The sequence below is a fragment of the Artemia sp. Qi Xiang Cuo genome, chromosome 14 (genome assembly GCF_049724085.1).
Source record: "Artemia sp. Qi Xiang Cuo chromosome 14, ASM4972408v1, whole genome shotgun sequence".
Taxonomy (NCBI): domain Eukaryota; kingdom Metazoa; phylum Arthropoda; class Branchiopoda; order Anostraca; family Artemiidae; genus Artemia; species Artemia sp. Qi Xiang Cuo.
The window spans coordinates 57,164,276-57,181,233 of record NC_142807.1 but is presented as its reverse complement, the minus strand read 5'-3'; the positions used below and the strand labels follow the sequence as shown (position 1 = coordinate 57,181,233).

The 16,958-nt window shown below is 34.7% G+C and overlaps 1 protein-coding gene across 1 annotated transcript in view; it reads right to left on the bottom strand.

The window, feature by feature from the left end:
- Art7 (arginine methyltransferase 7) overlaps positions 1-16,612 on the bottom strand; it is a 62,435-nt gene extending 45,823 nt beyond the window's left edge. The window contains 2 exon segments of the mRNA XM_089099993.1: positions 13,873-14,022; positions 16,583-16,612. Coding sequence (XP_088956119.1) covers positions 13,873-14,022; positions 16,583-16,612 — 180 coding nt within the window.
- Positions 16,613-16,958: the final 346 nt, after the last annotated feature.

The following is a 16,958-nucleotide window of genomic DNA, read 5'->3' as shown; positions in this document are numbered from 1 at the left end:
CTATTGGAACTGAGACAGAGAATATTGGAATTGAGACAGATTAAGCAGGTTCTTAGCAAATGCATATATTATCTCACCTGAGTGAAGGTGGAGGAGAATATTCTTATCATCAGAACATTTAACAAAAGAGGCTATTGAAACTGAGACGGATCAAACAGCTTCTTAGCAAGTGCTTGACTGATGAGAGTTAATTCATATAGTTTAAATACCAGACTAGTTAATTACCAAAATCTAGTAATCATTATTATTTAAAACCTATCAAAATTGTGGGAACGAGTGGGAGCGTGCGACCTAAAACTACGGTAGTAAGATTCAATTTTAGAGGGGGCTTCTCAAGTGAAGCTGTGATATGGCAATGCTGTCATGAGCTATGTGTGTGGCCTGAGAAGGGACTGTAGATGAGGGGCAAATGACCCAATTTCTTCCTTCAGTTTTACTGATCGAAGTTCCTTGGATGATTTTGCTTCAAACAAGATGGGATATGCCTGCCATTGCCTCCAGTTTGTTTTTGCAATGCATCTGGTCTAAGCTCATTTTTGACTAGTAAGTAACACTGATAAGTACGAGCATGTACCACAACAAAGAAGTTGTCAGCCCCTCGAAATTTTGAAAATGGCATATCTTACAATATTTTTTTTTTACAATAAAAACTGAATCATTGCGCATCCTATGCGCTTTCAGATGCTTGCTTGAAAGGGGTGTGTTATACTTAAAAGCATAAACAAAGTTCAAATAAACATAAGCTCAGCAGAACAAAGTCAGATAGTCCTCTCTCAAATAGAATGTACCATTTAATTTCAGCTTCCCTTCACTGTTAGCTCTGGCTCAAAGTCAAGCGACCATCTTTTCAGTCCCGGGCGAAAATTATAAGCAACTTTCCAAAATGTAACATTATACTGACCAATCCAACGGGAGGTATACACTTTCTATAAAACTACAGAGTTTAAACCCTTACAAATTTCTTGCAATAAACTGAAACCAGCGGTACAAAAAAAATGAAAAACTAAAGTTTTGCTCCCACAACACAATTATAGTGGAAGGACAGAAGATCGATAAATTTCGTTATAAGTACACCAATGCCATCTGTTTAGTTTTACTACTACTACTGCTAACAACTCACCGCAGCACCAAGCCGCCTGAGGCCAACACAGCTACGCACGCTCTTCCTCCACCCCAATCTATTCAAAGCCTCCCTTTTTACGCCCGCCAAGAAGTTCCCATTTCCTTTAAATCTTTCTTTATGACGTCCTCTCACCCCAGACGGGGACGACCTGCTTTTCGTTTAGCCCTAGATGGTTGGCCGAAAAGAACAATCTTCGGCAATCTGTCATCCTTCATCCGCACAACGTGCCCTAACCACCTTAACCTTTCTTTTATTATAGCCCTAGAGAGCGGTATTGAACCATATTTTTCGTATAGCCTATTGTTTGGAATACGGTCAGTCAGCCGGGTACCCAGAACAATCCTTAAGCAATTTCTCTGGAAAACATCTAGCAAATCTTCATCCGCTTTTCGGAGCATCCATGCTTCAGAGCCATATTTGACCACTGTCATCACTGTAGCTTCTAATATTCTAATCTTGGTTTGAAGACTTATATTCCTATTCTTCCAGACTTTTTTTAACTGTGAAAAAACACCCTGAACCTTGGCTATTCTATCTTTAGCATCTTCACTGCTCCCACCATCTCTACTAATAATACTACCAAGGTAAGTGAAGCTTCCCACCTGATCATTCCTCTCATCACCCAACGTCACCTTTCCATCTTCACTTATTTCTAGCCTCAGTAATTTAGTCTTCCTAACATTAATTTTCAAACCAATTCTAGCACCCTGAACTCGCAAAACCTCAAAAACTTCATTCATTTTGCTCACACTTTCACCTAGGATGCTTAAATCATCAGCATAATCTAATTCCAGGAGACTTTTTCTTCCCTATTTGATTCCTTGGTCTCCCATTGCCTTTCCTGTGGTCCTTAAAACAAAGTCCATCAAAATAATCCATATAAAGGGGGATAGAACACAACCCTGCTTAACTCCTGATTTAATACAAAACCAGCTGCTAACCTCATTTCCTACCTTAACCGCAGCAGTATTATTCTCGTACATAGCACTAATCCCTTTAATGTGTTTGTCTGGTATACCATACAAGGATAAAACCTTTACTAAAGCTCTTCTATCAACAGAATCGAACGCTTGCTCATTATCTATAAAACTGAGGACCAAAGGTGTTTGAAAACTAAGGCACTTCTCAATTATTAGCCTAAGAGTGAAAATTTGGTCGACACATCCTCTACCTTTTCTAAAACCGCACTGCTCTTCTCTTAAAACTTTGTCTACGGCATCTCTCAGTCTAAAAAAGTATACTATTACTAAGTAATTTGCTACCTACAGAGACCAGACTAATGCCTCAATAATTACCACACTCATTTTTATCATCTTTCTTATAAAGTGGCTTAATTAAGGTTTTCCTAAAATCGTTAGGTACTTCCCCCTTTTCAAAAATGATATTCATAATCTTCAATAACTTATTTCTAGCCTCAGAGCCACCATATTTAAGAAAACTCATTTACCACCCTATCAGCACCTGGAGCCTTATTATTCTTTAATCCTTTTAGTACTGTTGCTAATTCCTCCTCACAAAACAAATCTTCCTTCACATCCAAAGTATCACAAACTTTTTCATTTTCCTCTATATTTTTTCCTGCAACTCTATCACGGTTAAGCAAGTTCTCAAAATGTTCGGCCCATCTCTCTTTAGTTTTTTTCTTATCGCTAATTGTGACCCCATTCCTATCTTTAACTGGGACAAGTCCGGATTGACTACTCCTTCTCAATTTGTTAACGTGCCAGTACAATATTTTAATATGATGCCGTCTAACTGCATCTTCCAGATCCTAGGCAAGTTTATCCATGGCCTCCACTTGACACCTCCTTAGTTCATATTTTAATGCTTTCTCAACTTTCTTTACATTTGTTTCGTTTTCATACGATCTATCACTCAGATAATTCTTGTACAAGTCCTTTCTCCTTTCAACGAAAAATTAAGCTTTTTCACTAATATTCTTAGGAAAGCTCTAGCTTTCTTCCCTAATACACCTTCAGCAACTTCACAAATTATTTTTCTAAAATTATTTCAACCACCTTCCACATTATCAAATTTTAAAATCTCAAGTTTAGTATTCAACTGTTCCTGGAAAGTTTCTCTCAAATTCTCATCCTGGAGTCCACAAACATCATAAATTACCGGGAGGTAGTTACCCTTCCGATATTTCAGCTTTAAATTAACCCTTGACACTACTAGATGGTGATCTTTACTTTTAACATCAATAACAGCACTCCTATAGACCCTAGTATCTTGTATTGATCCTGCCAGTCTTCGGTTTACTATAACCTAATCAATAAGGTTTGCTGTCTTACCATCAGATGAATACCATATTAACTTATGAGCCATTGTATGACCAAACACCGTATTGGTTATAACTAGATTGTTATACCTACAAAATTGCACAAGTCTGCATCCATTACTGTTTTCTTTTCCTACACCAAATTTACCTGGGCTAGGATATCATCTATACCTATTTCTACCGACCTGGGCGTTAAAATTTCCCAGTAAAAACATCATATTTATACCTGGGACCCTGTCTATTTGCTCCTGTAACTGTAAGTAAAATTCATCTGAGTCACTAGTATCTCCGTCAGTCGGTTCTACAGGGGCGTATACTACTATAACTGATACCCTGAACTTTCTAGTCATAAAATGAGCTTAAAATGTATTCATGTTTTGTTTTAACATGAAATACAATCATTAAAACAAAAGAGCACGTGCCTAGTGGCATATTTAATCGCTGTAAATCAAAAAAAAACGAAAGCGACCTTACCATTGCCTAATTTATAAAACAAACAAAACAGCATTGGAACTATTCGCCCAGAATTTTGACTCAGATAATTTTAAAGAAATCTCTGAAACAATCGTTTATCAGAATACTCCCAGATTTCAGTCTAGAGCTGAAAAGGATTCGTCATTGTTTTGCTTATCCATTTTAATTTGCTTTTTTTGTTTGGTTGATGGAATACTGGAGCATAAAGTTTCTTTATAGTAAAATAGCAGACACGTACGCTCGAATTTATTTATGGGGGGGGGGGTGATAAATTGCAAAAAAATGAATTTTATGTAAAATTTAGCAAGAAAAAATAAAAGCAAAGCCCAAAAAGTAAATTATATAGAAAATGCAAGAAACTATAGAGAAAATATTTAAAAATCTCAAGACACCAGGGGATTGAACTCATCTCTGTTGCGACGGAATCAACTTGGAAATATCCGACTGGAAGCATACCAATTAACAAAAATGTAGAGGATGGACAAGAATTCTTTTTAATTTTGTTTAATAGATACAAAAAGAAAAGAATATTTCAAAATCTGGTTGGGGGAAAGGGGGCATTTTTGTAATTTTCTATTTTGCGATGAAAATAACAATAAATATCCCCTCCCCCTGACTTGGTGCACCAGTTGATAAGCTCGTTATCTATCTTAATCTACTGATCTTTTACTGTTTTCATAATAAATATTTGTAGTGGAGAAATTTTGTCTCATCCTGTAATATATCCTGTAAATCCTGTAAATATACTCAAACAGTTACCAAAAAACTTCCACTGGATCAGTAATAGCAGTAAAACCTTCAAACAGCAGCTGCGTCATTTGTATGTCATGAACTGCAGGAGCGCCAGAACAGATTTCTGCCTCCGGTGGCGGCATTATGGAATCATTTTGTGTCACTTCGATAGAAAACGGTCGATTCCAAGATCTTGCAAGAGGACATTCAACTAGCTGTGCATAAATCCTGGCTCTGGAAGGAACGGATAAGAATTCCTCCTTAAATAGAAATAATAACAACTTAAAGCAGAATTTTGATAGTACTTGGACACAGAAATATTATTCAATGTGACAAATTACACTGGTTAATTCATGGTGGAGCTCAATTTTTTCATTGTGTTGCGGGTTCAGGTTTTTCATTGTGTTGCGGAGCAGCACTACTACATTGTAAATTTTTTTTTACCGTAATTCCGAATAATGATATCGATCGGGATTGCGTATCGTGATGTCGCAATCCGCAACTCTGCAGAATAAAATTCCGTATTTCTTCAAGGCTTCTTTGGGATTAGCTCAGAAAACGGTTTTTAGTAATCATCTGAGATAATTACCAAAAGCTATTTTGTAAGCTGATCTCAAGGGGAGGATAAGCATAGTAATTTATGTTCTGCTCTGAATGAAACCAATAAGAATTCTTCCTAAAATAGAAATATATAATAATTTAAAACAGACTTTTGATAGTATTTGGAAACAAAAAGAATATTAATTGTTAGAAATTACACTAATCAATTAATAGTGGAGCTCAATTTTTTCATTGTGTTGCGGGTTCAGGTTTTTCAGTGTGTTGAGCAGCATTGTGTTGTTGAATTTTTTTCTTTTGTCGTGATTTCGTATCGTGATGTCACAATCGGCGATACTGAAGATTCAAGGCTTCTAGGAAATAATTCAGGTATAATCAATCCTAAAATCCCAAATTCTGATATTTTACCGTGATCAGCAGCATGCAGCCCTGTAATAGTGAGAAGTAGAAATTCAAACATATTTTCCAGAATCTTGAGCTCACGGAATCAATATCAATACATTTGTTGATAAGATCAATATATATTTTATCAAACTCCACACCATTTTTTTCAGAGACTGGAACTTCCACCCAGCCTGCTTGATCTCTTTTTTTCTATCATCTCTGACTGTGGAATTTCAAAAATTCTCAAGCTCAAACGACTCCCACAATGAAATCCTACTCGAAAGGGGAAGATGATTACTGAAGTAAGTGGTGAAGAGGTTTATAGTTTTCTGTTGAATATTTATGGAAGAGTGCTGCCAAAAAAGATGCTGATGCTGTTGTCTATAGGGCACAAGAAGGAAGTGACGAGGGGGTTGAGGTGCTAATCTTTCTGCTTTTTTATTTCCTTACGACTTTTTCTTGTGGAATTGAAACGAAAACATATTAAAGATGGGTAAGATTTTGAGTATCAGGAAATAATTCTGGTAAGGTCAATCTGAAACTCCCAAACTCTAATCTTGTATCGCAATAAGCGGCATACAGCCCAGTAAGGGCTGTAAATTCGAAAAATCATCCTAGAATTTCGAGCTCACGGAATCTTGTCATTTGCATATCTAACAAAAGTGGTTTGCATATCTTGCGCAAACTTGAAAGGAAGTAAATCTATAGTGTACTGGCTGTGCCTTTCCTCTATTCAGACAAAATCCAACCTCTACTTGCACATGGGGGGAGGGTCTAAATTCTGTCATCAATGCATGTACTAGAAGAAATAGTCAGATCTTGACCAAACTTGGTCATAAGCGAGAACCAACGTCCTAGTAAAACATTTTGAAGATTCATCCCTTATGTCACCTAAATGGAGGTAGAGGGGGAATATTCTTATCATTAGAAGATCTAACAAAAGAGGCTATTCGAACACAATCATACTTTCTGGAAAGTTACAGTAAGCACCCCAATTCTTTTGGGTTTGCAGACAAACTCCATCTTCTGGGAAAAGGAGGGAGAGGGATTCCTATTCGATATCATTAGGACATCTACCAGAAAAGGGACTCGGATCTAATTATAAATTTGTGGGAATTAATATATAGTGCCTTAATTATGTATTTTAGGGACTCGAACCCATTGCGACAACTGTTAAGCTTAAAAAAAGCAGAAAGCTCAGAAAGAATAGAACATAGTCATTAGTCATTATTAGTCATCAATTGTCATTAGATCATTTACCAGAATGGCTTCTCGAGGAAACTTGGCGAGAATCAGGACAAACAGAAGGGCTTATCAAACTTAAAGAAACATCGTGTGGGGTAAAAGCTAATGTAGCAATTAAGCTTCTCAAGAGTCAGAGTCCAATTCAACCTGTGTTGGGAATTTTGGCCCCTAAATTCTCCCCATCAGAATATGAAAGAGAAGGGGTTACAGGACCTTAAAAAACTTGTAGATAAGTAAGAGCTAATGTAACAGTTATGCTCCTGGAGGATCAGAGCCTAATCTGACCTGTGTGGGGGAGATTCTCCTTTTCAGAATATTTACAACAGCAATGCTGTTTTGTTTGCATCCCCCCTCTCCAAGGAGAGGGGGGATAATTTCGTAAATCACAATGGCAAACAATAAAAAATTAGGAAATGAATATTACCGATTTCTCATTATAGCTCTAGATATTGGTATCAAACCACATCTTTCGAACAGTTACCCATTAAAGGGTCAATTGGTCTCAATTAAATTTGGAAGGCATTAGCAGCTAGGAAATTTGTTGCACACAGCTGTTGAAACACTTCACAAGACTTTAGCATTGGATATCTAGCTTCAGCTATGCTAAAGTTAAAGCAAAATAGATAACAATGCTAAAAATAAATTTACTTCTAGCAGTAATTTAAAAAAATGAATAATAACTTTGGGATGTAGCATTTTTATGCATCAAAATACATTTACCAATTAATATAGCCAATCAGGTTACTGGTGGTTTAGTTTAATTTTCAGAAATTAGTATTTTCAAACACCAAAAACTTTGTAAATAGTAAGTATAAACCACTACCAAGTAAGTTTACATATATTTCTTTTGGCGGGAGGGGTACAAATACATAATGACAGCAAAACCAGGCACGCTATGCAAACAAGTATTGGAAACTACAGAATGAATAGTAAAATAATGAGTTTTAAAGGTGGATTTGGCCCAAAGATCCCTCGCGTACTAGCTCAACCTTTCCTCTATTTCACCTTTTCATGGTGTACTGGGTTTTCTATATTTGCACTTTAAGCCTTCCCTTTGGATTATCAGTATTGTTAAAGATGTGCAAATGTTCAAGAATTGATATGGCTAGAGGAGGATATCTTAAATGTGGGAAAACAAAAGAAAATATACTCTCAGTTAACATGCTTCAAATTCTTCCAAGGAGGGGGCTTATGTCCTTTTTATGATATGTAAGGAGATCTGACCCCCAATATTTACCACAGGGATGCATAACCACCCCACCAAAGAACCCACCACCTTTGTGTACAGGCACTTTTTTCCTCTTATATAAAGCACAAAGACAATCGGAAATTCTTAAGAGTAAGGAATCAAGTCAATCTTTTCAGGAAAATTGCAAATAACATCGATATTTTTTGGTTTAAATTAATGTCACTTATGCTTTAACAATCCAACCCCGGCCCACTTGTTGACACTATGTTACAATTTCTTTTTTTAATTTTTAATTCGACTGGATTAATTGCTAACTCGACCTTAATTTGTAATGGTCTGTTAGAGGAGCCTAGAAAAACCAAAAAAAGAGCTAATGTCCAAACGAGCCATATTCAAGTGCAAAAGATCTTACTCTTCAAGTTTCTACGAGTTTGTGTTGTGTCTCACAGTTTTATCTGATTTTTTATTCATATGAAGGGGGTGTAGTATTAGACCCCCTGTGTAGTATAAGCAGGTGGCATTTCAGAGCAATAAAATGTTTCTTTATAATGTGTTTTCAAAACACATTTCTATATTTTCGATCAAGATTAGTTTGAAATTAAATTGAGAAAAAAAAGCACAGCTAGAAGAAATTGAGTTCAAAGAAAAAAAAAATCGGACTTAAATTAATATAATCGTCTATACTTGACCCAACCTTATAAATGTTTCTAAAGACTCTTATGTACATTTTTAGATTCAACATATTTTGAATCTCCCACTTATTGGTTGACTTATTGGTTCTTGACTATTTGTACTGTTAAAAACTCGCCAAAGCATTGCACAGTCTCAGTCAAGACAACGAAAAACACTCCTCCCCCATCCCAAGCTGTTTAAGAGCTTTTACTTCTCCAAATCCCAAGAAATCTCCAAAAACAGTTCATTTCGAACATTTCATATCAACATATTTTGGGACATCTAATTTTTTCTTTTCCCCTTTTCGGCTATATTGTAACACTATTCTATGAATACAATGTTTTTTTAATTCATCAAACAAGCCCCCCTTTTTATCTCGCGGGTCGCTTAATTATTTGTTTCACATTAATTTTTCCGGCAGGTTTTAAAGTTTGCTATCGTAGGTTTCTCGGTCGCGCAGGGTTACAGGTATAAGGTCGTGTGTTAATCGCCCCCCCCCCTAAGACGTCTCTTATACCCAGCTACCTGTCCCAAACCATTCAGGTGATTATAATGTTTCATTCCTCGTCAAAAATATTACTAATTGGGCTTTATTTTCCATTCTTAATTTTGTTGTAGAATATTTTTGCATTATAATCTGGTTTCTATAACTTAGTTAAATTTTATCTCTGTCTTTCTACTTTTTCTGCCTCACTCTATTTCTTGGTATTAACTCTCATTTCAAATTATCAGGCCCCCCCCCTCCACAAAAAACCGTTAGGCCCCTCCTCCCCGGCCTCAGAGTTTGAATTAAAGAAGTGATTGAAGAAAACGGCTAAAAAAGCAGTACGGCTTTTAGAAGCCGATTCTGGTTTTATAGAAATATTAGAAAATAATTTATGCATCAAAGCAACGTTTTAACAATTGCTAATCATTAAAATATTAAAACAATAAAACAAGTGCTAAAATTAAGCTCATGGAATATGAATCATTAAACTGGGAATACACACCGCTGATAAGAAAAAAAACAGATTCTTTAAAAAAAAAGAGGAGAAACCGCGACTACTTTCCAACAGTTCCAAGTTAAAAAGTGAGCTTCAGGTCCAATAGTTTACGTCTGTGGCGTATTTTTTTAAGCCAATCACTCTGAAGCGTATATCAAAAATGGAATCCAAATAGCCTACCCTTTGAAAACCCTGATTAGTTCTAAAGTCTTCCTGTGTGAATTTTTGGATCAATAAAAAAGTTTGATTCCACTTATGTGATCCCCATTGCAAAATATTGAAGCCAATAAAAAGAGCAAATCGTTTCTGAATCACACGTTTTTTAGTCGTTAATATTCTATTTCTCAGGGCTTCAAATGTAAAAGAATTAAATAAAAATTACCTCAAGCAGTTCCTTACGGGCATGGTTGTAACTTAAAATAGCTCCTTCACCAATAAGCTCGGTATCATACAACTCAGCTACAACAAAGTTGGCTTTCTTGGGCAAATCATTTCCAACAACTAAGTCTGTTGAACGCTTGGGAATCACTTTAATTGAAGCAGAATAACCATTATCTTCTATCACCTTGACCGCAAATTCAGAAACAGGAGTGAACGCCTAAAAAGAGTCAGTTACTGTGGGAACGTCCAAGTGCAAAGAAAGAGCTGCATAGTTATAGCAGACTTCATTTTGTTATATGAGAAGTTACTGTATATTGACTAAATTACATTCAGGCAGCTTGGTGCTCCAGAAAGTTGTTAGTATTAATAGTATATATATCTTTTCCAATTGAATTTATTATAGTTTTATGAATATAATTGCCGTCGGGTCCATTTTTTTCATGGTTTTTATATTAACTAAAGTTATGTAACCCCAGGGGGGGGTGGATTTATATCACAACGGAGCGAGATTTTTTAATGTGAAAGGACAGTAATTTTTTGATAACTTAAAAAGCTTAAAATATCGACAGGAAAGCATCCGTTTTGAACGAGACCACAGACAAGTTTTTCGTGAAATTGCTGCTATTCAGGCCTCCCACTAGAATTTTTGTGAAAAATATGAACTTTATGAACTTTTAGCCACAAAAATATGAACTTTTGATTGCGCTTTTTATGAACCTATTATGAACCTAAATTTCTGATATGTGAATCTCAGAAACTGTCCATGGACACAAAAAGAGGCAGTTGGTGTTTTTATCACTGTTGCACATATTCTTCTTGTTTCTTTTTTTTATGAGTTCAGTTAAATGCGTTTAATTTGTATGAAAGTACAAAATAGTCCACTCTACTTGTTCCTTTTTTGGCAAAATATGACGAAATTAAGTACGACTTTACTTTCGTTTGTTTACCCTGCTCTGTATCCGCTCAACCTCCCTGGCTGCCTCATCTTCTTCGCGCGTCTTGCGGCTCAAAGCCTCGATGATGCTTTGTGTGAGGCTTATTTCTACAAAGTGTTTGGCATCTATGGCTTCTTTCAGCTTCTCATTAGCTTCTTGAAGGAGCCTTTCTGCTACTTGTCTCTTCTCCTTTTCAACTGACTTCTTCTCAATCAAATCTTTTTTCAGGTGTTCAATGGTCTTCTTCTTCTTCTTCTCAGATAACATCCTTTCCTTCTTCTTTCCTTTTGGACTCCTCTTCAGCCTGTCTAGATCACTCAGCTTCCAGGTACAGTTTATAGCTCTGGTACGCACTTCGCCCCAAATTCAACAGCTATCTGGTAATAGGGACTATCTCAGGCCTGTTCTCAAACTTCTTTAGAGCGTCAGAGACTATCTGTCTAGCATTAAGCATTTTGACTTTCATCAATAATTTGTCCTTGGTCATGATCCGACTCTATGAAGGTAGCAAAGACTCAAGTCAGAAAATGCAAAAGACTAAAAGATAGCTTAGTACAAGAACTAATATCTATATCTATGTATACTATATCTTCTTAGAAAATATAGGGGCAATATAGGAACCAAGTTAGATGTAACAATGTCTTTTTGAACAGAAGAAAATGCATGTTCACAAAACATGCAGTGTTACAGTTTCAAAAGGTTTTGAATAAAACTCTTGCACATACATTTGCTTCGCTTGTCCCTTATAAGAAAAAAGACAACAACCGCAAGTGCTTTCCAGCTGATGACAAGAAAAATATGAACTTTATGAACCTAGGTTAAAAATATGAACTTTTTTCATAATTATGAACCCAGTGGGAGTCATGCTATTTCAAGCAACTATAAATGTATTGGTATAATATTTTTAAAAGTGAAAATTTATAGCAGAATCCCTGGTATTCTATGGTTTTGGCTATGTATGCTTTATACCCCTTACCACTTCTCCTCGAGTTTGGTATGAATAATCCTTCTGAAAAAATCGGATAACAGTGGCCCAAATATTTTCTTTTGTGTTTTGACAAACATGCTTCTGAAGCACGTGCACTCCAAAAAGCGGATGAAGGTTTGCTAGATGTTTTCCAAAGAAATAGCCTACGGACTGTCCAGGGTATCTGGTGGACTGACCGTATTTGAAAAAGTATGCTTTACAAAAAATTCGGTTCTATCCCGCTTACTAGGGCTTTATTGAGAGAAAGGTTGAGATGGCTTGGGCAAATTCTGCGAATGAAGGACGACAGATTGCCGAAGATTGCCTTTTTCGGCCAACCGTCAAGGGATTAACGGAAAAAAGGTTGTCCACGGTTGGGGTGGGAGGATGTCACAACGAAATATTTAAGGGAAATAGAAACTTCCTGGGAGTGTGCAAAGAGGGAGGCTTTGAACTTATCAGGATGGAGGAGGAGCGTGTGTAGCTGTGTTGACCTCAGGTGGTTTGGTGCTGCGGTGAGTTGTTAATCGAAGTAGTAATAGTTTTGACCAGAAAGAAATTTTTGGATCGAAGTTTACAGAAAAAATTTACGCATTATTCATCCCATACAAAAGTGGTTATCATTGGTGGCCAAAACAGTAACCACCTAAGAAAGACCTATATAAAAACTATACTTATGCGCTTGATGAAAAATACGCCGTATATCAACATATCAACAGATGGAATTAACTTTAAAACTTGGGTGGATTTGGGTTTAAAGTTGCTAAAGATCAGATGTTTCGAATGAAAATGGTCCCTTGAAAGTTTAAAAAACAAATTCTATACTGTATTACTTTTTGCCTGCCAGAGTGTTTATCGTGAGAGGTCGCAGTAGTGGCCACTCAGTAAAGACTAGTAGACCTACTCCCTACTATACTGAAATGTTTATTGTAAAACCAGCCATCCTGTGCTTTCACACACCTTCCCCATATTTCTTCACGTACCCATTAAAGCTGGATTAACTCTGGCTGAGCTTATAGAGACATACCTTTGAGCCTCATTCCGAACCAAATAGCCAGCGATAATAGGACTCAAACCCTTGTCCTCATAAACGAAGGATTTAAGTCTAGCGAAATTTCATAAATCTCGAATTTTGTACTCAAGGCTGGTAAGCTCCAAATATTATGAAAGATAAATAAAACATTCAACCGATATAATCGCACGTGTGACTTCATATACGCTTCAGTGGATTTCTAGACCATTGCGTGACCGCTCCCCCCCCCCCCACCCCCACACCTTTTTGGGTATTCTTATAAACCTTTCCACCTCTGATTCTTCCCAACCAAGATTTTGTATTTTGTGTAGATCGATTAACCCCACAAACCCAACAAAACAGCTTACATAACTTTGTGTAAGTGCAGTATTTGACAATCAGAAAAAGAACAGACAGACACATTTTCAATATTCAAACATTAGACATTCAAAAAAATGCATTTTATAGTTATCAACGAAGGGGAATTGCTTTTTTGCCAGATTTTGCGAAGAATAAAACAATAGTTCAGGAAAAATAATAATTTATTTTAACACTCTATACAAATATAAAAAGCACATATATGAGTAAAAAGAAACAGAAAATTAAAGAAAAATTAATGAACTATAAAAAAAAAACTCAAGAGAAAAATAATATCTCAACTATACAGACAACAAAATCATACTAAACACTTAATTAGAATGATCCACTACACTTATGGAATTTGTACACACGCTGATTAATTGTTGTATTAATTGTGTGTATTTATCACTGGGTATTTAACATTTAACATTTAAACAATGTAAGTGGAAGCACATAAATTTTGAATGCAATACATATAAAATAAACACAGCTATAAATGATTTTAAAATAAGCAAATAAATATGAAATTAGAATAAGTGTAAATGGGAATTATGAAAACATAGAAAACAAAATTACCTCACAAGCTACTATGGAATCAGCTCCATGTCTAGCTGCCATCATGGAAAGTAGTCCAGTTCCAGTGCCTATGTCAAGAACATAGGATGACATTCCCTTATTTTTCATCTGAGAAATGACTTTGGCAATGGCTTTCTCATACTTTTCATTCTACAATAATAAATGGCATTTGTTTGAGTAAAAGGGAAAAGTATTATCCCTGCTTTGCAAGACAAAATCATAAGGATTTGATTTACCCAGTAAATAAAAATTCTTTCCATTGCTCAAAGTCATGTTCCAGGAGTCTATCTGTGTCAATGGGACTACAGGCGGTTTTTTTCTTTTCTTTAATTTATTAAATACCCCCACCTTTGGGTAAATTATTTCCTTAAAATTTTTTATCCGTTAAATGATAGCTGCTACAAAATTACCCCATCTTTTTTATCAAAAAGTTTTTTTTTAATTTTCTATTTTGTTATATATTTTAATGTATTTATTATGATTTTCTAATTTTACTGAATTATCCTTTCCATTCCATTTCAACAATTCATTCTAAATTTCGATCTCATCTGTACAATACATTATATTCTGCAGATATATGAAATTTTGTTGTAAAAGCGTAACATTTTATGTGGGCGTTCCCACATCAGGGGCAGCGCTATAGCGTTGCCTATAGTACAGGTCATACGGCTCCGATGTTTTATTATTATTAATTTAAAAAAACTTTCGTACAAATAATTTATTCAAAGAAAAGTAAAGCCCATTTTAAACTTAAGATCAACAGATAAAAATACATTTTAAAATTCAAACTCCACACGACCAGAAATTACTATTAAAGAATAAATGAAACCCAAAACGAACAGAAATTAAATAAACAATCATAGCAAAAACATAACAAGTAATAATATAAATGAATAAATAGATCTTAAAGCGAGTAATGCTTAGATTGAATATGAAAATCAAGATTAAAACAAAAAAAAATATTTTCCTATTGAAGCATAAATGAAACTTAAAACGAAAATAAATTAAATAAACAATCAATGCAAACAACCATGCAATATATAATAATGTAAACTATTAAATTAATCTTAAAACGAGTGAAACTTAAATTGAATATGCACATCAAGCTTGAAACGAACAAAAATCACTACAAACCAGAGTGTGGGTATGACCTCCTTCTCTCACTGTAAAAGTCTAAAACCTACAGAGTCATTGGCGCTTTGCTGGAATTCAATTTTATGACAAATATTATCTTTTGTACTTAATAATGAAAATAAACATTAAAATTATAGTAAAATTTTGAACTGACGAGCTTTCAGCAATTAATATCATTATGCATCAAATATTCATTTTATTTTATTATCTAATTTTAAAGTTGTTACAGACAAATATAGTTTCACTACAAACAAGTGTTTGGATACTGCCTCCTTTTCTAACTGTAAATAAAAACCAAAAGCTTACTGCGTCATTGTCGCTCAACTGAAAACGAATTATATTACAATTATGTTCTCTTCCAGTTCTTACAGCATTGAAAACAAAAATACAATTACAGTGAGATTAATTCTTGAACTGTGGGATCTTTCAAATGTTAGCGCCACCATGCATCAAATGTTTATTTTTACATTAGTTATACTTTCAAATACTGTTAAAGACCTATATCGTTTTAAGCAAAGTACCAGCAAAGAAGTAGGTTTAAGACTTTTACAGTGAAAGAACGAGATACCCAAACTCTTGTGTGTAATGATTTTTGTTAGTGTCAAGCTTGATTTGCATATTCAATTTACGCTTCAATCTTTTTCAGATTTATTTAATAATTTACATTAATATATATAGTATGTTTGTTTGCATTGATTTTTTATTTAATTTATGTTAGTTTTAAGTTTCATTTATGATTCAATAGGAAAATATTTTTTTTTGTTTTAAGATCTATTTTAATATTAAATCTAATAATTACTCGCTATAAGATATATTTATTCATTTATATTATTACTTTTTATGTTTTTGCTATGATTGCTTATTTAATTTCTCTTCGTTTTGGGTTTCATTTATTATTTAATATTAATTTCTGGTCGTTTTGAGTTTTAATTTTAAAAAGTATTTGCATCTGTTTAGCTTAAGTTTGAAATTGCATTTGCTTTTAATTGAAAAGATAAGTTCTCTGGAAATGTTTTTTTAAATCAAGTTTTGTTCATTCTCTGTTGAAACAAAATTCAAGTTTATAAAAATTCCTTAATTCAGTATCCTGCTATAAAAAAAAATTCAACGTCATTCAAATTATCAGAACTGTCATCATAATAGCAATATAAAATTAAAATAATTTGTTTGTGTCAAAGTCGGAGTTTTTATTATCTCATGTTTGATCTATTTTTAACAAAATTGGTATCTCAAAATTTTTGTCGGATGGGTTTGGGGAAAAAGGGCGTGTGGGGAATAATTAAGCTTCGGTCTCTTTTGACTCTTTAAAATGAACTAGAAATTTCTATTTTCAATCATAAGAGCCCTCTCTGAAGTTTATATGAGTATCCCTTCTATAAGAACCATACATGCCGTATCCCCAGAGTATAACTTATAACGCCTGTCTCTGGGCCAAGGGGGGTTGTGTCGACCCTGGAGTTTTAATATCCGATGTTTGAACTATTTTTAACAAAATATTCACCTCAAATTTTCATCGGATGTGTTTATTCCGTCTGAAATAAAATAACGTTTGGCGTGAATGTTTTTCATTTAATACTTGTTCAATATTTTCATAAAAGATTGTCATAGTTCAATGCTCTACATTTGTATTGATTCATTGATTTTAAATAACTAATTTTTTTCAAATGATTAATTAGTTACGAAACGAATCTTACTATCTTTGTACAACATTTCGACCCCGGAGTTTTTGTTATCTGACCCTTTATTTTTTTTTAAAAAAATGACTACCTCAAAATTTTTATCTGATGTATTTTGGGGGAAAAGGGTGTGAGGGAGGGGCTAGTTGCCCTTCGATCACTTTTTACTCTTAAAAACTGAACTAGAACTTTCAATTTCCAATCAAATGAGCCCTCTCTGAATTTTATACGAGAATTTCTTCCAAAACAGCTATATATGCCCCCCGGGTATAACTT